We start from the raw sequence: 24,547 nt of genomic DNA, 5'->3' as shown, positions 1-24,547 counted from the left end.
ACTATAATATACTGCAATATAATACGCCAAACATACAGTGATGCACAGAACTATATGGCGTTAAACTGGCAGTAACGCACGCAAAACTATATGGTGTTAAACTGGCAGTAACGCACACAAAACGATATGGTGTTAAACTAGCAGTAATGCACACAGAAGTAAATGGCGTTAAACTGGCAGTAACGCACAAAACTATATTGTGTTAAACTGGCAGTAACGCACACAGAAGTAAATGGCAGTAACGCAATCAAATAGACAGTGTTCAACCATCACTACACTGACGCTATCTGAACTGTCCCCACTCTAGCTATACACTTATGTAAAGATTACTGACACGGTCTCACTAATCTACAGTGAAACTATCTGAGCTGACCCTACTCTAGCTGCACATTATGCAAAGCTGAATGATGGTCCTCCTCCTCCTACACTCACACTATCCCTAGACTGAGACTAAACTAATATTCTACACTGACAATTGAAGCAAAATAGCACAGTATAGCACACTAACTAACTAACTAATAACACTGAACAGAGCCCTGTTCTATCTCTCTCCATGCCGAAATCACACTGAAAATGGCTGCCATTGAAAGAATACTTTTATACTGTGGGGCGGGAACGAGCCATGATTGGATAAAGTCATGATGACAGTGTCCAATCATGACTCTGACAGTGCGCTGTGCCCTGATTAGCTGAAGCTTTAACTGCTTCAGCCAATCAGGGCTTGCAATGCACTGTTCAGCGCTGCAATGCATTGTGGTCTGTTCACCGAACCACGAAAGTTCTGCCCGATCTTATGCTCAGGCCGAACCATTCACCCATCCCTATTCAGGACACTCGATTGGTGTAAAGGCAAACCTTTTTTATATTGTTTTTGTTAGCGTTTATTGTTTTGGTCACCCATTCTTCTCATTATCAGTATATTTCAAATATTCATGTTTTCTAAATCCATCTGGAGTGGAGCTATAAAGACATCTTGGCACTAATGAATTGGCAGAAAGCAAATGTGGTACCTACATTTTAAACTTGATTAAAGTCTTTGCCAGTATCTATAGACCTGTCAATTTAACTTTATAGATATTTAAGGAATGTTTAGTGAAGCAAATTCAAGAGTATTTGCAATCATCTAATATAATAATTATAATATATACTATATTTACAATAACATAATAACCTGTAGCCAGTATTGATGAAAAACAGAAGCTATTCTATTTATAAGGAGGTAAGAGCGGTTGCTGGAATTTTTCTAAACCTATATATTGACCTATACTTACAAATTATCAATCTATAAGGGTTCTTCAAAAAGTTTCCACGCTTTTTTTTAACTCTTGTTATTAAGATTATAATTATAATTTCAAAAACCAATTACATCACTCTTACTAAACTGCAAGGTCAGCCGGCTTGCCAGACAGACTAGTCACATGATATTTTCAGACACGATTATTTTACTCCTCCCACCCTCACCGTTTCCAACTAAAATATCACAGTGAGGAAATTTTTTGAAGACCCCTCATATAGGGGGACAATGTTAATCGATAAATGGATAGAAAACTGGCTTCCAAAGTTAGTTTGGAATACATAGTGAGTTTTGAAATATATAGCGGTTTTGTGATTGTTTATTATGATCGCAACATAAAAAAAATTTAATAAAAAAATGTAATAATGCATTAATAAAGATATCATGTAAACTTCAATCCAGTTAGCAGGTGGAGCTTTAGGCTCCTTTTTAGATGCTTCCCTATGTATTCTGTGCTTCTTTGTTGTAAAAAGTATTTTGTTTACAGAGCTCAATAGTTCAAGTTGATGAGGGGACTCATTCTTTTTTGGACTCAAGCCAATCAAGCCCTTAAGCAGAGATTTTCGGGTGTTCCTTCTCTCACTAGCTACAGTAAAGTGCTCTGAGAATCCATTGTTATGCATTAAATGTTTACTTGCTGGTTGATACTGGATCATAGCTGGGATCTTGCATCTGACTGCATCTAGGCTCAAACATCAATCGTTAACCATAGGTAACCACCTGGTGTGCAGCTACATGCGAACAATGATGGCTGCTGTCAGCCTTTCATTATTTTGTGTGGGTTGAGTGGTTACCACTATTTGCACACACCTGTCATTCCAGCCACAAGAACTCAATGTTTGCAGGTAATCACCCATTTGATGGAGGCCTTATTCTTGCAGCAAGAATTCAGTGCTAACTAGGAATCTGAAAATCTACTCATTTACATGTACATATTTGGAAAACTTAAGGATGAAAATAGGAAGTTAAGATTTTTCTTTAATTGTCAAATATACTGATTGATTACTATGGTCTTTTATGATTTAACATAAAGCTCCAAAAATTTCTCTTTGTGATGAAAACACAGTACACGCAAGAGTTAGTCATAATGATAGGAATTAATTAAGACCGGAGTACTCAGAATCTAGAACAGTGGTGCAAGCAAATCAATAAGTTTCATGTTCTTTTTCAAAGCTTGAAGAGGAACTAAAGTCTAAATTTGAAAGCGGCTGTTTACCTTACAAATCTTCATCCCTCCGCTCCACCCGCAGTGCCGGATCGCATATATCAGGGCCTGATATTTATCAACAACGTCCTAAGAAAAGTTTTGAATAGGTGTATTTGCATTAATTATGTTTACTTTAATAACATTTAATAAAAAATAGAAATAGAGTTTACCAATACTGTACTATTTAAAATATAAAATGTGATATATCAAAATAATTTTATATATATATATATATATATATATATATATATATATATATATATAGTCAGATTCTCATTATTATCATTAATAGAAAACATGCTTTGAGAACATTAAAGTGGAGTTCCACCCACTTTTACAACTCTTCAGCATCCCTCACTAAACTGTGCACTATAAACGAATTGGATATTTTTTTTCTCAGCACTTACTGTATATCTGCTGTATTCATTTTTCACTTCCTCCTCCCTGGCCGCTGCCCATCGCATCATTTCCTGTTTGCAATGCCTTCTGGGAAGGGGCGGCAACTTCCTCTGACACCGCCGTTGCTATGGAAACCTGACCTGAAACCTATTACACTGCTTGTGCTGCACTGAGCATGTGCGAGATCTGCAAGGATGAGATCCAGGAAGAAATACAGTCTGGTTTCAGATGCCCAGACTTAAGATGGCCACGGCCTGCTGTAAGTTTATAAAATAACAAACTACTGCTATAAACTAACAAAACAGACCTTAGTTTACAGAATAACTTTACTAGAATACATTAAACTTGTGTATTATAGGGATATTTTTATTTACAAAGTATAATTTTGGCCGGAACACCACTTTAACATTTGTCATATTTTTACTGAAATTCATCCTTAATCTAATAAAATCATCATTCTAACCTAAAGTAGTTAGTCGCCTTCAATAGTATACCTCTCATAGTATACCAGATGTTTGGCGAAGTGATCCTGGGACCAAATATGGAATTTCTCCCATTACCCCATAAACAAGTTGGCATAGCAGGGTACAAAATGTGCACCCATAGCAGTGCCAGATATCTGTCTATAGAACTGTCCCTGGAAAGAAAAATAATTCCTCTCCAGAGCAAATTGAGTACATTGACAAATGAACTTGAATTGGATGGGATTAATATGTTCTGATTCTGATAGAAAGTATTCAACTGCGGGCATGTCGATGTACTCGATTTGCCCTGGAGAGGAATTACTTTTCTTTTTTTGGGGGGGATTTTGGTTTTTTTTTGCCTTTTTTTTTTTTTTTTTTTTGCCTTTTTGTGAACTATTGAAGGCGACTAACTACTTTAGATTAGAATGATGATTTTAATAGATTAAACAATGAATTTCATTAAAAATACAACAAATGTTAATGTTCTTAAATCATGTTTTCTATTAATGATAATAATGAGAATCTGACCTTAATTTTAATATATAATATTTATAATATATATATATATATATATATATATATATATATATAATTTTAATATATCACATTTTATATTTTAAATTGTATAGGTAAACACTATTTCTATTTTTGATTAAATTTTTTTAAAACAAACATAATTAATGCATATACACCTATTCAAAACTTTTCTTAGGATGTTATTGCTAAATATCAGGCCCTCTCCTCTTTGAATGTGTTTCCTGTTGTGAACTCCGCACTCCTGGTCTGTCGAACGGTATTGGTTGTCCGGGGGAGGGGCTGGAGGGTTCATATAAAGACAGGCTAGAGGTGGTAAGGGCGTGACCTGAAGAAGAAGGCCACGCCTCCGAATCATGTAGTCTTGGAAACCGTTTTTTGTTAGCTAAAGAGGAGACATCTCACTCACCTTGCCCTTCCTCTCTGGCTGTGAGTGATGTCGCGCAGCGCCGGCTGGACCGTGCGCGTGCCTTACAGCAGACACAGCCTGATGAGACGAGGAAACAGAGTCCGCAGTGATTTCTCATACCATCACCACTCGTTCTTGGGAGCCAACCCAGTTATACAGGCCAGGAAGGGAGACATACATCCTGCTGTACATGCGATCTAAGTTCTATGTTTGTGAGTGCAATCCTCTATTATTTGATTTTGCATTTGTGTCATTAAAATGGAATTACACTAGGGCAGTCGTGCGCTCTCTTTTCCTTGTATATTTCAGATTAAGTCCGCCACCCAGTGGATCTTTGAGAAAGCTACAGCACCTAGAGCAAGAGAACTTTTTCTATATATACTGTGAACATTTGAGAGTTGGTTGTAGGGTCAGCGCTGACTTTGGTTTTTTTGTGTGTGTTTGTGTTTGTGTTTTTTTGTGTGTGTTTAGGAGGATATCAAGTTCAGTGTGTCAGTTTTTTTTTTTTTTATAATGCTAAATACCTTCTTGCGTGTGGTCAAGTGTTCCCCCTCTGCTAGCTTGCATATGTCAGAGGGGAATCTCAGGCCCTCCCACTGTACTCCCTTAGATAGGGAAGGAGAGCGGAGGGAGGACACGTGACCGCACAGCAGCAGTTCAATAAGGTATTTAGAATTATATATTTTTTTTTAAACTGGCACACTGTACTTTATAGCTTTCTAAAACAGAGGGAATACACAGTGGCGTGCAAGTGGGGGGCGGGGGGGGCGAGTATGCCTTGGGTGCCACACACTGGGGGGGGGTGTCAGGCTGGCGTCCCCCATCCGCAACTGAAACAGTGACAGGGGGGCTGGTTTAGGCAGTGGCACGGTGACAGGGCAGGTTAGAGCAGGGACGCTCTAAGCTGCAGTGGCGTTGCAAGGGGGGCGGGGGTTGCAGGGTGACACCCATCGGCAGGGCCCAGGGCCACACCACTGCACCAAGGGTCCCCTTCTCTCGGGGCCGTGGGCTGTCTGAGCGGTCCTAGATGTTTCACACAGCAGAGCAGAGTGAAGCCACCTCCCCCTCCTCTCTGTTTATGTGTGCACAGGGGGAGGGGACCTGCTGTGCATGTGCCGTGCTGATCTCAGGTACATTATGGGTCTGTACTGTACTGTAGGAGGGGTCTGCATTAAAGGGGAAGGGGTCTGTACTGAATGGGGTGTTCTGCACTGAATGGGGTGATCTGCACTGAAGGGGGGGTCTGTACTGAAGGTAGGGGGTCTGCACTGAAGGTAGGGGGTCTGCACTGAAGGTAGGGGGTCTGCACTGAATGGGTGGGTCTGCACTGAATGAGGGGATCTGTACTGAATGGGGGGTCTGCACTGAAGGAGGTCTGCACTGAAGGGAGGGGGTCGGAACTGAATGGGGGGGCCTGTGTAACATTCAGGGGGTCCAGAGCTGTGGGGGGCTGTATAATGTAAAGGGGTCCAGATGTGCAGGGGCTGTGTAATGTAAAGGGGTGCAGAGGTGCGGGGGGCTGTGTAAAGTAAAGGGGTTCAGAGGTGCAGGGTGCTGTGTAATGTAAAGGGGTCCAGAGGTGCAGGGTGCTGTGTAATGTAAAGGGGTGCAGAGGTGCAGGGGGCTGTGTAATGTAAAGGGGTCCAGAGGTGCAGGGTGCTGTGTAATTTAAAGGGGTCCAGAGGTGCAGCGTGCTGTGTAATGTAAGGGAGTCTAGAGGTGCAGGGTGCTGTGTAATGTAAAGGGGTGCAGGGGGCTGTGTAATGTAAAGGGGTCCAGAGATGCAGGGTGCTGTGTAATGTAAAGGGGTCCAGATGTGCAGGGTGCTGTGTAATGTAAAGGGGTCCAGAGGTGCAGGGTGCTGTGTAATGTTAAGGGGTCCAGAGGTGCAGGGGGCTGTGTAATGTAAAGGGGTCCAGAGGTGCAGTTGTGGAACAGGGGTACACAGTAGTGAGAAAGAGATATTGAAGGATGCAGAGGTATGCAGGGGGCACGGTGGGGTGTTTTTACATTTTAACGTGGGGGGGTGCTGGATATAGGATCCGCCCTGGGTGCCAAATGGTCTAGGTACGCCCCTGGGGATACAGGTAAATTATGACTTTATAACCACTCAATGTGATTGTAAGGGCTGAAGGTTTTCCTTTTACCATCATGCATTGTATGCATGAAGGTAAAAACCTTCAGTGTGCAGCGCCCCCCTTAATACTTACCCGAGCCCGATCCTGATCCAGTGATGTGCACGAGACCCGAGGCTCTCCCAAGTCTCTCCCTCCTGATTGCCTGAGATGCAGCAGCAGGAGCCATTGGCTCCCGCTGCTGGCAATCAGCCAGTGGAGCAAGAGCAGGGGCAGAGCCGCACTCTCAGAGTCTTATGTTCATAGAGAGCAGGCTCGGGAGCGAACACGCACGAGTGCCCCCACAGCAAGTGGCTTGCTATGGGGGGGCACATGGCAAAGAGGAGGGGCCCAGAGCGCCGGCGGGGCTGCTCTGTGCAAAACTACTGTATAGAGCAGGTAAGTATAACACGTTTGTTATTTTTCTTTTACAATCACTTTAGGTACCGCAGCCTTTAGTTGCACTAGAAGCGGATTGGTTGCCATGCACAGCTGCTCCAGATTCTGTCTGCTACAGTTTAAGTAAATTCCCCTCACTGTATCTAGGAAAGTATACAGTAAATTAACAGTGTTACAAATTAGAATTCAAATTGAGAATAATGGATAGCATAATTATATATGGATTTTTCAAACACAAATTAATCATAATTAATGATCTATATATCTATCTCAGCTTAACAGAATCAAAAAATCAAGACAAAGCAAGGATGAACATATTAAGGAGACAAATCATTTTAAAAGGCCTCTCGTAGAGCACAGATTTTTGGATTCAAGTGAGAAAACGGAGTTTGAAAAAGTAAGTTCAGTGGGTATAATATTTACTGACATGGGCTTGTGCTGTGTTTGAGCTTTACAACGTGTCTTTTTTGTTAAAAAAACTTGTCTACAGATAAATGGAAATGCCAGACTAGAACCTGCACCTGACAATGAAACCCATCTACGTTATCTTGCCGATGCTCATAGCAAGCAAATCAATGATATTTTATCACAAAATAAACTTTTGGAGAAACAAAGAGATGGTATGTTTTGTTATTTTTATCTTTTTTTATTTTTTTTACTTTTGTTAATTTTATACACTGTACACAGTATGTGTATGAAGAAGTCCTGAGATTGGTTATTAACACATATTCATCTTTTTATTCTTATGTGAATAAGAATTATCAACATGATATTAGTCATTGGCTATCTGTGCTTGTAGGTTGGTTATATGCTCGATATAGCTAGGCTCCCAATTCCATAATCTTTAGTATGTATCTGCTTCATCAAGGGGTTAACCGGATGGTGTACCTGCTGCGTTTATATTACTAGAACGCTCTAGTAGTATTAAATAAAAAGTTGATGTCTTCCTTAAACTCCAGTTTACCCATGATAGAGGTCCCCACTGCAGTTCTTATCAAGGTGCTGTGGTCCTCATCAGTTTCTACTTTGGCCTTGTATTGGTATGTTTCCTCGTTTCATGCTTGGAGCAGAGGAGGATTGTTCGCTGCTCCATTATATGATCTCTTTGTTTTTTTTGAAACTTTTGAAACAGATACCTCCCCCTACACTTTTCTTTAACTCTGCTCACCTGCAGGATAAAAGGAACTATTACTTTGAGTTTCCAATTAGGCAACGACTCTCTCTTCATCCCCATGTGATAGTGCATGTGCCTCCTAACTGGTCAATCAGACACGTAGCATTGCATTGTTTGAGGAAGGGGAGTCACATGCTTGCCATACCCTGAAGTACTGGGAATTTCTTTTCACCCCTAGTGGCTGAAGCAAAGTGAAAGGGGGGCAAAAGCAAGGTAAGTTTATTCAACTCTGGGAGGAATGTTGCTTCAGCAGTTAAGAGAACCTGTGCATGAGAAAGCACAGGTTCCCTATAAGCTGGAACTATTGTCGCCATTACTATTGTTTTCCTCACTTTGTCCTGGTTTTACTCAGATAATCAGTATATTTTAGTATATTTGAACATGTAGATTAAAGCTTACTATTGTCTTACCAAACCTCTGCAGTGTTTCTCAATATTAATAACCCTTGAGTAGATAAGAGTTACCATGGTATTAATCTGTGTTGTGGGTGCTTTTGTGCAAGCATCTCATGATAGCATTATGTATCATAGATACTAGTCAGTAACTAAATGGTAAGAAAAACATTATTAATAATATTTCAAGAATATTAACAAGCATCTAAAAAAGAAACAGTGTTTCATGTCATCAGCTAGTGACTAGTGCATTAGAAATGCATTGTGGTCATCTAAGAGGGGATTTTAAAGGGCTCACATCTTGTTAATCTAATGTACAGTACCGTGTAAAATTTTTAGGCATGTGTGAAGAAATGCTGTGTAGTAAGAATATATATTTGAATTCTTTATTTTTATCAATTTACAAAATTAAAGTGAGCAAACAGAAGAAAAATCTAAATCAAATCAGTTTTTGGTGTGACTACACTTGCACAAAGTCAGGGATTTTGTAGAATTAAGCCTAGTACACACTACTAGTTTTTTTCTTTCCGTTTCAACCCAGCAGGCTGAACGAAAAAAAAACCTGACAGCTCAGGTAGGAGCCGCTGTACTAATTACGCAATGATAGTACAGCGATCTCCCCCACTGTTCTTTTGCGTTCTGATAGGGGACGCCCCCCGGAACACCCCGGTCAGAGCTCTGAGACACTGGATGAGAACAGTGAAAGGCAGCCAGTCGGCAGACCTATTTCGGTCATGCCCCTTCGACAGATTCTGTCAGACCGGCTGCAGTACATACGAGCTGAATGTCATCCATTTTCTATTGAACTGGCCAATGCCACCCTACACTCATGTGTACTAAGCTTTAGCGTCAGGTGTATGATGAACCAATTATACCAAACAGGTGCTAATGATCATCAATTTCATATATAAGGTGAAACGCAGTCATTACCTGAAACAGAAACAGCTGTGTAGGAGTCTTAAAACTGGGTGAGGAACAGCCAAATTCTGGTACTAAGGTGAGGTTGTGGAAGACAATTTCATGTCACAGGTCATACACCATGGCAAGACTGAGCACAGCAACAAGATACAAGGTAGTTATACTGCATTAGCAAGGTCTCTCCCAGGCAAAAATTTCAAAGCAGACTGAGGTTTCAAGATGTGTTGTTCAAGCTCTTTTGAAGAAGCACCAAGAAATGTACAATATTGAGTTTCTGCAGGCAACAGTGAAGCATGGTGGAGGTTTCTAGCAAGTTTAGGGCTGCATTTCTGCAAATGGAGTTGGAGATTTGGTCAGGATCATTGGTTTCCTTAATGCTGAGAAAAAAAGGCAGATACTTATCCATCATGTCATACCATCAGGAAGGCATGTGATTGGCCCCTGCAGGAGGAAAATGACCCAAACATACACATAAAGTCATTAAGAACTATCTTCAGCACAAAGAACAAGGCGTCCTGGAAGTGATGGTTTGGCCCCCACAGGACCCTGATCTCAACATCATCGAGTCTGGGATTACATGAAAAGACAGAAGTTTCTGAGGCAGCAAATTTTCACAGAAGATCAGTGATTAGTTCTCCAAGATGTTTGGAACAAACTACCTGTCGAGATCCTTTAAAAACTGTGTGCAAGTATACCTAGAAGAATTGATGCTGTTTTGAAGGCAGAGGTTGGTTGCAAATACTGATTTGAGTTGGATTTCTCTTCTGTTCATTTACTTTCCATTTTATTAATTGATAAAAAAAAAAAAAAATAACACTTCTATTCCTGAAAACATTGTTAATTTACAGCATTTTTTTCACACCTGCCGAAGACGTCTTTCAAAGTAGTGTAGATCTCAGTAGTGATGTGCTCTGTATATGATTACACAGCCGGTAGGCTTCAAGCTGTAAAATGTCACTTACATAGAATTGCAGTTGGTATGGTATGCATAGAGATGATAACAACAATACTGTAGTTTAATTTCATGTTAGATTGCATGACTAATCACATGGTTTAGGTTTGTGAATATAAATTTATTGGAAGGTATTAGATGGTCAGCACGTATTCACATATTCTGAACAAGTAGTAAAACCAATTTAAAACAAACCTTCTGCATTTGTAAGTATTGTGGAAAATGTAATTTTTCACAGCCGGTTCTTCTGCTTTGCTTTCTCTGGCCTTTGCAAGGTGTCAAGGCTAGCGGTCACTCCTAGTTCTCACTCCTTTCCAATTTTGCCCTTTTCATTTAATTTCATTCTTCACTTCAAAACTATGAACATTGTTTCTACTTTTTATTGACAATTGTGGATATAAAATACCTTTTTCACATTGCTTATGAGTAATATACCCAGCCTTGCCCTGGAATGTATGCATTTTTATGCACACACACCAAGCATGGGCCATGTAATACATTCTAATATATATCATTCACAGACAAATTTTGTCTCAGTGACTTTACTTAAAATAAAACAACCGGATAAATTACACACATGTATATTACTGTTATGCTGGTGCTGAATAATGAATGTAACCTGATTAATTTCAGATATAGTGCAGAGGTTGAATGAAATATCTGCTCAGAGCCGGAATACAGGTTATCTTGAAAAGATGATAAGACATTTGAATGCTCAAGAACAAAAGAATGAACAACTCCTAAGTACCATGAAACAACAAATAGACCTCCTGCAAGTTGAATCAATGTAAGGATATTAAGTTTTTTATTTCAAACAAGCTAATAACATTTTGTTACATGATCATGATCTACCTTTCTAGACATACAGTACCAACACAAGTATAAAAATTTTTTTTACAAATATATTTTACATGGGGTTAAACATTAGTGAGGTATGGCTGTCTTTGGTATGATAGTGGCCTTTCTCAACCTTTCTACCCCAGAGAAAACCCTAAAATTATGTTTAGGTCTCGGGAAACCCCTACCAAAACCAGTTCTTCCGGGGTCAGTGAGAATAATGCCCCTTACATTGGTGGCCAGTAGGATGAATACCCCCCCTTACAGACAACTAAAAAGATCATTGGTGTCCAGCAACTGGCTCTGCCAAGTGACACTGGCCCAAGAATTACACAGGCACCATCAGATGGGAGGTCAATCATTCACGGCTCAAGGAACCCTAAGCAACTTCTTGAAGAACCCCAAGGTTCCACAGAACCCTGATTGAGAATGACTGCCTTAGAGAAACAGGTAGTAAATCAGGTCTTAATTTGAAGGATGGGAAATCTGTTTCTTGTAAAAAAATATTTGTCTGTGTTTGCCCAAGTGTGTGAACCAAAGGATAACGCTAGTCATATGATACCTGTTGCAGGGTAGAATATGAACTCTGATTTTGGACCACTTTCTTTTGATAATTTTTGTAGATATGTGGATATGACACCATGCACAATTACAACTGTAGCAATAACTTTCGGTGGAGCTGCTGGTTTAAGCGGGCTTGTTACCTTCACTCTCCTTCCCTCTGTTTCACCGGCACTGGGTCTAGGGTTCCGTTGAGTTTACCTCCGGACGATACAAGCACCAACACTTGAGTACGTTTTCAATGCTTTATTGAACCATTAACAAAGGAAGTAGCAGGAAAGAGGAAACCCGTACGATCCTCTGCCACAGGATGTATTGGTTTTGTTGTGAATGTCAGTCACAGTGCTTGAACCTGTAAGCCAAACCCGGCAACACTATGCTGTAAAGTTACTTTAGGATATGTCCTCCAACCGAGTCACCAGGCCCCTCTCCAGACCAGCACTCTGCATGATCCTTCCATGACGGGTCCTCCCCTGGGATCTCCTCGGTTGTCCAGCTTCTTCACTCTGGATAGACAGCTCAGGACCATTCCTCGGCTGCTGTGGAAGGCCCCAGACTTCTGGACCCACCCATGCGCCGCAGCGGCGCGGGCCTCCGGAACGGAGGACCACGAGGTAGCACTCTAACGCATACCTGTCGGCCAGGAGGGCCAGCAGGTGGCTGTAAAAAACGACTCTAAAACATGGCGTCTGTCCCATAAATACCCTCTCCCAGAATCCCACTCGGAGGACCACCTCCACTGAGTTGTCTCCGGGACAGAAGAACATCCATACGCTTTGACATGTTGCCTTTCCAACACTAGCCGATAGTAACAACGACACCCACCGACCCAGTATGGATACACATGCAACGTCAGCCAAGCTGGAACAGAGGCAAATCTAACTTCCCCTAACGAACAATATACTAAATTTTCCTATCAGATGGTAGATCGCAAATCTACCAGCGCTACACAACATTTAGGTGAATTTCATACTGCTTGCATGCATTCATTTACAGTAACATATTTCAGTTACTTCATAATTTTTTTTTTGTTTTGCATTATGAGTCACTGCAATTATCTTGCTGTAATGAAGCTGTCTCTTTTCTCTGAAAGAAAATGAGAGGTACTTTAGTAGGTAATTGATTACTATTCAGCTGTCTTTGATTGGGCTCTGGAAACCCACTTTGCCTATTTTACTGCCATGGTTCATAATATATTGTATGTACATTTATACATAAACATAGATAAATGGAAAGCATTTTTTAAATATTTTTTACTAATGTGCCTATGCTTATTTTTTAACACTGTGAGATTTTGTTTTTATTAACTAGGTATATCTTGTGTTTTTTTTTTCTTGAGGATACACGATTATTTTTTTTGTCTAGGTGCATGTTTACATCTAATTAAAAAAAAGGGCCTGGCGTCCTGCGAAATTAAAAAAATATGTATTTTTTTGCATGTCTTTACTAAATCCCAAAAGTATTGATCCAAGCCTTCAAATTTTATTTGAAAAGATTATCTCCCATTTCTCTTTCAGGCCCAATGACACTGATTCGCTATTGTATTGGGCAATTTCACCACACATTACTACAGCAGTGATTTAATTTGAGAAGCACCTTAGTGCACTACTACAGAAGTGGGCTATGCACACACCACAACACACAAGCATTGTGTAGCACTTTTTGTACATTAGGGTGTGCTGTCAACCCAAATAGAAATTAATGGAATGCCATAATGTATGTGTGTCAATGCAGCACATGTTGTGAATGGGCCATTAAAGCACACCTGGCCAGTACTAAAACTGTATAAGGGGAGCACTGTTTAATGCAAGTGCAAAGATAAAATATTGGATGTGCACTAATTGAGTTTTTTTCGGATGCACTTTGCTTATTTTCATTTATTTTTTTGGATTGTGCTGGCTTCTGTCGCACAAGACTCACAGCACCCTGACTCTAAATAATGGTACCTTTTTTGATGGTTGGTTGCAGCAATATCCACAAAGAAATACACTTTGTTAAAAATATTACATATACAACTGCTATATTAGCCATGTTGAAATGTATTGTTACTACAATTTATTTTTCAATTTCAGTCTGCAGCAAGCTACAATTTTCTTCAAGAATGAAGAAATGCAAATGTTACTTTCTAGCAGCTATAGCATCTGGGAGTAACCTGTACTCTGTTAAAAAACACTTACAGAACTTTAATTATATACCATCAAAAAAGGTACCATTTTACGGAAACAGGGTGCTGTGAGTGTTGTGTCACAGAAGCCTGTCCAGTGCCTTTCCCAAATTGATGCAAAAGCAAGGAAAGGTTTGTATCCAACTTTTAATAGAACATTTTTGTGACTACTTATGAGCTACCATTGATGGCATGCCCCAGACAACATATGGTTTTGCTAATGTTACAGGAAAAGAGGAATTATAAGAAGACACAGCCAATCCCCAGGCTCTCGAAAAGCAGAAAAAGGCCCACCTTCCTTTCAGCAGCATTTTGTTCCATTTTATGGACGAGGAACTTTATCTTCTGAAATTAGGTAAGTAAAAAAAAACAAAACTGTATCTTGATGTATATGTCTCCTTTCCTTTTTTAATAATATACAATACTGCCACATTACACTAGTAAAGGTTGTAGACAAATGAATACATGTTTAAAGATACACATTAGTAAAAATTTTAGAAAAACCACAGTTTTTCTAGCTTTTATTGAAATTTAAGCAGTTCCAATCCATTGAATAATCTGACGTGGTATAAAGGTGTGATAAGCTTCCAAGAAAATTATGCTTTCAAAATATGACACATCGCCTAGCCACTTTACCAGTCAGGGGATTTGAAATCCCTGCAGCTTCCTCTTCTCTTTGCCCGCGGTGACAGAATTGGCTACATGGGTTCTGATTAGTCAGCGCCTCCCATGTGATGGCTCGGACCAATTAGAATGCTCCTAAACGTACCTCCTGACGAGGTACGTTTAGAAGATTAAACTGAGGGGATTTCTAAGCCTCAGACCGGTGAGGCAGCTATACGATGTCTTCTAGCGGGTGATCGCCGGGCTCCAGGTCAGCGGAACTGGGGGGGGGATGAGGAGGGGGACCTGTGTAAGGTCACCTTACAGATTTTTTCTGTAAAGGTGAACTTACCCTTTAAATATAATTTTTTTTTTTTAACCAAAGTTTAGTGTCACTTTAACAGTGTTTGAAGTAAGCAAGTCTGTCTTTCAGCTGTGAAGACAAGAATTTAAACTACATGGTTAATATGTTGAATGGTTGCTACAAAGTCATTGGTAATACTTAAAAATAAGAATAATAGGAATCTACTGTGGTAGAATACTGAAGACAAGAAGAAGGTCATATGAACCAATTAATCATTTTGGAATCTCCAGTTTATCAAGCAGGGATTTTGTATACCGTCAAGTAGGCAAAAGGATTTTTTTAGGTTTCTCTTTGGCTCTGCTGTGGTTGACCAATTTTCAAATATGGAAGAGGAAGCATGATGGTCTGGGGCTATTTTAATGGATCCAGAGTCATAAACTCCCTCAGAGTGAATGGCTCCATGAACCAAAATACTTATCACCCTAACAATGGACATTTCGTACTTAATCCCCTTTGGTCTGTTAAATACAGTATATCATTGAAAGGTATTTGTTATATGTGTTCGATAAATGCAAAAAATACCTGTTAATCCTGCCAGAAATCATGTGTCTTGATACGTTACTGCCTGTGCTGAACATTTATCAGTTACATTGTTTCCAACTATTTCTGTGGACTACGAAACACTGCTAGAGGATGAGGAGAAGGAAGAGGAAGGGGGTGTTCTGAAGTTCTATCCTAAGGTGACAACACTTCTCCATATATACAGTACAGTGAGTGAGCTTTGTGACCCTAGGATAGGAAATGTGTTAGTGGCAGGATCATATAAAGGGGAAAAAGCTGCAATATATTACATTTTAGTTCTTGAGTTTAGATTTAGACTCTGCACTTTTTCCTTTTTTTATAAAAAGCTTAGAGTTCCCCTAATTTCCCAACCAGACCCTTATTCATGACCACAAAAGAGAGCAAGCATGCACCCCCCCCCCCCCCCACACACACACACACACACAACTTTCTGTACAAGACTAGGCCATTTGCCTTTCCAAACTGGGGGGAGGGGTGTAACTCTTATTCATAAGCAGCCAAACTTTCCCCTTTTTGCAAGGCACCTTGTCCCAGCTTTGAGGGACATGAGCCTCTTCCCTACATCTCCCAAAAAACTATGGAAAGGTTTGTGGGGGGGGGGATGGTTTAGGAATCTGGAAGCCTGGTTATAATAAAGGTACCCCCAGATATCCGCCCCTTCCCATGATATTGAGTACATCAGTTCAACTATTACTTGATGCTTCTATTGTGGGACAGTTTACAGTAATTTAGTGATACAATATATCTTACTATTCTGTTTATTGATGGATGCATACAAAAAATCAGAACGCATTCTGTAGAATGAGGAAGTTAAAAGGATTTTATGTCCTTTTACCTTGAGATGTAATAAAGAAGTGGTCAATCTTCAATCTGTATCCACTAAACAAAATAAAGATCTCAATAAACACAAAAATTGAGATTCTTGCACATAGAGCTCCAAATATAGCAAAAAACATTTTTGCAGACTTTTTCATTTACTAAAAAGTTATTTATAGAGATTAAATTAGTTGGTATTTTCTGGTCAACTCATTTCTAAAGATAATTCAGTCTCATTATTTAACATTCAGTTAATTTTTTTCCTTGTAGTTCATTTTCAAATGTCTTGGTACTGTTTTTGTAATTTATTATATAGATCATTGATTATTTGATACAGTTTGTAGACTTCAGGCATACTTGAATTTGCAGCACTATCAACAGGCATTATTTGCATATTTGTGTATCTTCTTTTTACCATTATTTCTTTTTAGATCAAAGCTATTCAAAGTTTAAAAAAATAGTTATAAAACGTCCTTTGCACCCCATGAAAGGGAATCTGCCTGGGTTTGTTATCTTTCTCAGTTTACATTTTTATTATTGATTTTTAAAGGTAGGGAAAAAATAATACAGTATAAGATCAACCAATGCAGGGGGTGAAATGCAATCAGGGACTCTTTTCAGTTAACAGAGTCAAAGAGAACAAATGAATAGAAAAAAATTAGAAATATTAACAATAGAGATTGTAAATATGCATGACTTGTGAAAAGGGAGGTAAGGAAAAAAGTTAAAAAGGGACCATGAGAGGGAAAGATAGAATTGAAGGTACGTGAAGTAAGAAGAAAAACAAGAAAGCTTAAAGTGTTTGTTACCCCAACACTTCATATTCCTGATATGTGCCTGCTGTACCATGTACTTGTATGAGAAAGTATCCTGTTCTCTTTGCGTTGCTTCCTTTGTGTGAAATCCCTGGTGTTCCTGCCGAAAAAAATACCCCCAAATAAGGTTGTGGGACTTTAACGGCAACAGCGTAATGTAAAAACAATTTTATTCCATAGAAAAATGTATATATGTATACAAAACATTAGCATAGTTAATAAACATAACACAGTGAACACAATAAAAAACTGAAACACAGCTGTACTGATGTGCATTGGATAAAGATGCTTGTAATGTCTTCCACGAAGGCCTACGCGTTTCGGGACTGCAACTGACTGTCCCTTCGTCAAGGGCGACTCGTGGGACAAGCTCTTACTGTATGGTGAAATACAAGATTAGAAAAAATATAAATAAATACAACATTTTCTACCGCATAATATTGTCATAGCATTGCATAGAGAACATGAAGTCTATGAAACCAAAACAAGAGAAACAGCCTACCCAAACATGACAGTGTTGGAGCACCCATTGCCCAAATCACGGTGGCGGATATGTCAAAACCACCCACGGATCCAAAAACTGGAGCCTGGGTGTGTGTGGCTGGCCCCACTCTGCCCACACTGATCCACCCCCAAAAAAGAGACACCGAATCATGGAGCCGTCCAAGAGGGTACTGTGTCAGGAAGGCACAGACCCAAGTGGATGTCTGAAAAGGATAATAAAAAATATGGTATTCAATTAAAGATTATCTAAGTCAAAAATGTCAGTCCAAGGGTCATAGTCGGCTCAGTAAATAGTATCGTACCTGAGTGCTAGAGGATATACAGTGGTGAATCTAGGGCGAGTAGAAAAAAGGGCTATATGAAGGGAGTGCGGGGTACCAATTGAATGGTCATTGATTAGCTCGCATGAACATATTGATCTTCACACCAGCAGAGTCTGCAAACAAACAGAGAGAGTGCTGTGTGAGAGAAGGTAAATCAATGTAAAGTAAGTAAAGTACCTGGACTTATATAAAGAGACAAGGCAAAAGCTTACATACCGGTATAAGGCTCTTTAGTTAGTGAGCGTCAGATCTTGCAGCATCTGTGTCCAAACAGGTCGCCTCCATTCAGGGCAATGACAGACTGACACTGATCACTGCAGCATTTAAAAGACTGAGAGGGGAGGGGTCGGGCGTGATACTGATCTGTCAATTAGCATGGATCACGTCAATTAGCATGGAAGAGGGCAAAGAAAAAGGAACTTCCAGGTGAGAGTGATTTTGCAGCGACACCGCACTCTCTGCGGCATCCCCACATTCTCACTCCAGTCAGGATTAGCCCAGAACTCCTCCCACTCTTCTGTGAGAGGAGACAGAGCGCAGCCAACTGTATCTTAGCAGCCAGGAGCGTCGTAACAATATAATATGCGGCTACATAGTAAGACCACAGGATAGGAGGATCATGTCAAGCACAGATGCATCCATGGTTCTCCATGTTTATTATGTGAACATATTAAACAAAAAAGGGGACCTACTGTATATTCAGAGCTTTTGGAAGTAGGGGGCAATGTGTAAAAGGTGTCAAACAGGACAGGGGGGACTCCGAGCCATCACTGCACGGCGCACCCCACAGGCGTAGGCCTGAGAGGTGGGTCATGCAGCGGCGAACAACCGACGCAGAGAGGGCGGCCGAGCCAGGCATCTAGATGCCCGCAAGGACGCCACATGAAACAGGCCCCCCAAGAGGGACATAGAGTCCCTGGGAGGCCCCCCTGTGCCGGGCGGGGCAAAGAGGGGCCAACAGATGTACCCGAACATATAGTGCGCCATAACCGGACATGGCAATGAGAAATCCAACAACTGCAGGGCATGAAAACAGGTCAAATGTATATCATCAAGGAACTAAAACATGATGAGCAGGTCAGGGGTAGACAAATCTAAGTAGATGATTTAAACATAACATGCACAGGTGACCAACCTAGATTGGACGATCGGACTGTATGTTAGATCAAAGGAGGGGGGGGGGGGGGGAACCACGATATAGGAAACTATAGATCTTTCTCACATTCTCCTGATGTAAACCCCTCTAAAAATGGCCTATAACTAAGCTGTTCATTTAAGCCCGGGGGCGAGGTGGCAGCAAGGTCAACAATCCAACGGACTTCCCGTTGTAAGAGGACCTTGTTCCAGTCCCCACCCCTGGGGTTGGGATGGATTCTATCCAGGATCAAAAATTTAATTCCTGGAAAGATCCCATGATGTTCATGAATTACGTGCCTTCCCAGAGGGAGATCTGGGTTTGCCTTTTTCATGGAAGTGATGTGCCTGGAGGCTCGCAGGGAGAACTTCAGTTTGGTCTTCCCAACGTAGAAGCGTTGGCACTGACAGGTAAGAAGGTATATCACCCCCTCGGTCTTGCAGTTGAAAAAGTGATGGGGTTGGTCTGGTCGGCCATTGGGGAGAATTATATTTTTACTGGTGTTCATGTATCTGCATATAGAGCAACCACCGCAGGTGAAGGTCCCAAACCTTTTACATGGATCGTTTCGGAAGTTGCCTACAAATTCACTCTAGACCAATTGGTCTCTTAGTGAGCTGGTGCGTCGATATGTAATGGCCGGTCGTACAGTTAAATGTGGGCGTAGCATGGGGTCATCATATAAGGTATGCCAAAACTTGTTAAGAATTCATTTTATGGATTTGTGTTGATTGCTAAACCTCATAATGAGCCTGACTGTAGGGTAGTCATCGGACTTCCGTCGATGGCTAAACAGTAGCTCGCGTCTGGTATGTCCATTGGCTCGCTTGAATGCCTTTTTCAGAGTGGAAAGAGAGTAACCTCTACGAAGAAGTCTGTCTCTCAGTGCGGAAGCCTCACGTAGGTATGATTCCTGATCGGAGCAATTCTGCCTTAACCTCAGATATTGGCTGTAGGGGATGGCACGGAGAAGGGGCTGAGGATGGGCGCTAGAGGCACGCAAGATCCTATTAATAACTGACCACAATAAGCAAGGTAATACACCGTGGTCAGTTCTCTAGCTGTGATGGGAACTCAGCCTACTCTCCTCCAATGATCAGACTTGTCCTGACACTTATAATAAAAGGGGGAAAAGGGTATGTATATTTTTTTTATACATGTATACTAAAATATAAACAGTAGTATAAAAATAAACCATCAGAACTCTGGATCATTAAAATACTAAAACAGCGCTATAATAAAATATGATAAAATTATCACAACATGTGGTCATCACCACAGTAGAAAGTCTCTATGCAGTAGATGGTAGTAAAGACAGTTCAAAGAGTTTTAGGTGTTAAATCACAGTGGTCCTAGCGTGCACCTTTCACCAGAGACAGTAAAAGTATTCCACCTTGTGAAGCACACTCCCCCAGGGGGTCAAACTCACCAGAGACCTCTTAAGATCCACTGGTATAGGGGCTCCAACTATATGTCATAAAACACAAGAATAACAGTACATGGCGTAATCCTGTTTATTTATAGACAATACCCCCATACAACAAAGGACCCCTTAATAATAACTGCGTGCATGAAGATAAAAACAGCAAGCATACAAAGTATGTGACGCAGAGGGCGCTATCACCATATTCAGCCATCCAGGATGGAGCGAGCGTCTCCTTGCAGATACCGCAATCACTTCCGAGTAGACAGTGATGGATGGTGGAGCACAAGCGTCACTTCCGGGATGTCGTGCTGGTCACGCCCTGACCAGTTTCATCATTACGGACTTCCACGCCCCCTGGAACTGTCTTTACTACCACTTACTGCAGCGGTCCCCAACCTTTTCGGTGCCAGGGACTGGTATCGTGCGGCCAAGTTTTCCCAGGGACCGCGGGGGGGGGGGCATTGTTGTGGTTGGTAGCGATGGGGGCTGGATGATACTGTTGCCACTCACTGATGGGGTTTTAACAGGAATTTCTATACAGTCAAACCTCTTTGCTAATGATCTGTATTTACAGATCGTTAGCAGAGAGGTTTGACTGCACAGAGACTTCTATGGAAACGCTATCAGTTAGTGGATTACTGCACAGAGCTCACTAAGCACCTCAGATCACCAGGCTCCTGCATCCATGTGTTTGTTGTGCCCTGGGGCATCAGAAGGAGAGCAACCACCACTTATTGACAGGGGGCGGAGCTTCACTCGCTCACCCAACGCTCTCCCCTTACTGTATGGCAATTGAATATAATAGCTCTTCATTTTTAGCCACTCTGAGTGGATGGTGTGGAGTGGCCTGACTGCAGGGTGTCTCCTGCATGGTCCATTACTAGACCTCCGTGCTGCTGCTGTATCGTCAGAGCCGCCGCTAGAGGTCAGCACTGATGATTTGGTCTCCGCCGCCATTTTGGGGAAGACCGGCTCTCGTGGAGAGGAAGAAACTAGAACGTTTTTGATCTGCAGTGTGTCTTGCCACTCTCCCGCCCACGGCCCGGCCCTCAACAGATCACGGACCGGCTTCAGGCCGCGGCCCGGGGGTTGGGGATCCCTGATCTACTGCATAGAAACGTTCTACTGTGGTGATGACCACATGTTGTGATAATTTTATCATGTTTTATTACAGCGCTGTTTTAGTATTTTAATGATACGGAGTTCTGACGGTTTATTTTTATACTACTGTTTATATTTTCTTCGTTTTTTTAACAGCTGCTTAGTACCTTTTAAATATTGTGACAATTATATTTTTAAGGATCATATGTATTTATTCCAGTGGTATTGCTGCTCATAGATCTGTGGGATTGATCTGGCGCTGAGTAGGTGTATTGTAGGCCTTTTATACACCTCTCTTATATATATAAACTGAAATGTTCTGCATTTCATTTCTATTCTAAACTGTTGTTTATAAGGTGATCGTTTATAGTAACTTTAAAGCATAACTCAATCAGTAGTCATTGTTTTTAATTCTTATGCGGCTAGCATTAGTAAATAGATAAGAAAGTATATCTCATTTACTTGTTTTAAACTTTTTTTTAACATTTTTTCAATCACTTCCTTGTTTCCAGTAGGGTTGCCACCTGTCCAGGATTCACCCGGACAGTTCAGGTTTTGAATCATGTGTCCGGGTTTCATTCCACCTGGAACCCGGACACATTATTCAGACCAGGCTGTGGCTCCCCAAGTAACTGAGATAGTCATACACATCTGTTGCCGCCCGGGAGCTGCGGGCAGCTGTTTGGGGGCAGGTTTGGGTAATGTCAGCAAGAGCAATTTGGCCACACCCACTGTTTGCCAAGGCACGCTCTGTGCGCTACATTACTACTCTCCTTGGGGCACCCAAATGTGTCTCAGGTCTTTTATAATCCTATAGTGTTTACTGCAAAAGAAAAAAGAAAAAAATGCCCTGTGCTGCAAAAGTGTTCGGGTTCGGCTTGAAGAAAAGGTGGCAAGCCTAGTTTCCAGGCCTAAGCAATTTATGTCATACATCCCATGAGTCTTCAGGAGAGGAGGAGGGGAGTAGCAGTTTCTCAGCTAAGCACACCTTCCTGCCTGCATGCCTGAGCTAGGGGCAGATAGATTCCAGGGAGTAAATGCTACATGAATCTTTACCCTTACATAAAATGGCCACAGCCAAGAAATGCTAGGGGGTGTTTTTGAAAGTGGTCTCTCGACAAACTAAAGCATGATATGGATAGATGGATGAGTTTTGCTTTGAATATTAAAAATTAAATGGCTTTTTTGTTTGTGGTACTCAGAAGCAGTGCAGCAAACTTTATTTATTTGCTCCCTTTTGGCCTGTAAATGATACAGTGGAAATTGTATTGTTATCTGTTCAATAAGTCTTCAAGTACACAGGACATTTGAAAACCTCTTCTGAACGCTGGAACTGCTCATTTAGCAGCGTTTATGAGCGTTTGCATTTTTTACAGATAACCTCAGTAGACCTTCCAAAATGCAGGATCTCTCTCTCTGCTGTTACAAGCATTTGGCATTTCAAATGCCACTAAACTACTGATCTGAGCGCGATTTTCTGCTTTCACGAAAATGCTTCTAACCTAAACTGCTTCTAAACTACTATAAACGCCGGAGTGTCCATGTACCAAAAGATAACATTGAGGAGAGTTCAGGGGCTGCTGGAAAAAATGCCCAATTGCTCCTAAATGTCTGTTTACCAGCTGCAGTGTACATGAGGCCTAAGTGTAGAAATACTTTTTGATCCTGCCTGAAATCAGTACACTTTCACTTTAATGATACAAGGTAATCTGTCTCAAGCACAGCTGAATCAAGATGCATAAACAAACTTTCAGTGGGCGTCCAATGGATTTCAGTCAGCAAAGAAAATCTTACAGACTTAACCTGGAGGTAAACCCTCCAATCATTTTCAGCCAAGGAAGCTGTCATCTTGTCCTTTGTTTATTTCTTCACCAACCATTGGATGGTTTGACAGTTTGGTTGAGAGCACAACTAATGTGATAGAATGTAACTATTTTTTGAACTGTTAAATCGGTGGGTTAACTTAAGCTTTAAACTTTACCCCCCTATCCAAAATGCAAAAAAAACTTTGGTTCAGGGTTCACTTAATTTTTTTTTTTTAACAGCTTTTTTTCATCCCCTCAGTTTTTGCGTACTAAATCCTATGTAGGCACTTTTCAGACTTTGGCTTGTAATGCTTAAAATATTTTAATATATTTTTTTTTATTTGCCTTAACCCTTATGTCATGATCACTTGTTCCCACAAACACAGTGCATTGCGCATGACTTATCTTCAAAATGGAGGAAATGATCAGATGATCTTGGCGCATTTACAAGACCTTTTGACGGAAGCACAGCTCATAGAACAAAAAGAAAAACATGCCCAATCAATGCGGAAGAAAAATAAACGTAGGTTACATTCCTTTTCTATTACAAAAAGTAAAAACAAAAAGTACATAGTAAAAAAATTTACATTATCTTTTGCACAATGCACTTTATATGAATATAAGACTTACACAATGGATTAACAATAATTTGACAGTTATTTATTCATGCCTTTAGTTTAGTTAATCATAAGAAATAATATGCTAACTGAACAGTAGGTATATGAAAGGTGTTAATCATCATCCAGACATTTCTGTACTGCAACAGTTTATTCAATGCCCTCTTTTGATAATTTGGTGACTTCCGAACACACCTGCTGACAAAGCTGTAATAGACACTACAGGCTTTGCACTTCCTCTCAGTTAGGGCTCAAATAGAATAGTATTTATTCCTGTTGGTTATTTTAATAAAGTAAGAATATTATTTTACATCGCAGTATGTGGAATTTCTTTTGCTCATCTTAAAAATGTTGTTGTCCCTTACCTACTGTACATGTCCACAAACCATGACAATGGGTGCAACATAACCTCTTCACGGACAGTCTGACGGTTGTAAATTGTAGTTAAACAATTGCCATATACATCAAATAACATAGCTGTGCCCCAGTTACACAATATCCTGAATAAAATGGATCTGACAATGAAATCTAATGAGGAAGCTCTGGCAAAACACATAAGAGCCCCTAACACATGACTCTTGTACCCACTCTTGGATTTGGGATCTTTGCATGAGCCATGCCCTTTGACACCACCAGACTAGGGGGTTGAGAATTCCATGAACTGGGTGAGATTTTATTATTTTATTCTAGCATTCACA

The 24,547-nt window shown here is 40.7% G+C and overlaps 1 protein-coding gene across 1 annotated transcript in view; it reads left to right on the top strand.

Moving 5' to 3' along the window:
• Positions 1–24,547, top strand: part of LOC141102894 (coiled-coil domain-containing protein 17-like) — a 72,390-nt gene that overhangs the window by 23,465 nt on the left and 24,378 nt on the right. The window contains exons 2-6 of the mRNA XM_073591932.1: positions 7,095–7,217; positions 7,311–7,440; positions 10,890–11,043; positions 14,048–14,173; positions 23,619–23,755. Coding sequence (XP_073448033.1) covers positions 7,095–7,217; positions 7,311–7,440; positions 10,890–11,043; positions 14,048–14,173; positions 23,619–23,755 — 670 coding nt within the window. The remainder of the gene's footprint in view (positions 1–7,094; positions 7,218–7,310; positions 7,441–10,889; positions 11,044–14,047; positions 14,174–23,618; positions 23,756–24,547) is intronic.

This window comes from Aquarana catesbeiana, linkage group LG01, assembly GCF_042186555.1.
Source record: "Aquarana catesbeiana isolate 2022-GZ linkage group LG01, ASM4218655v1, whole genome shotgun sequence".
NCBI lineage: Eukaryota > Metazoa > Chordata > Amphibia > Anura > Ranidae > Aquarana > Aquarana catesbeiana.
This window is presented reverse-complemented; position numbering and strand designations above follow the sequence as displayed.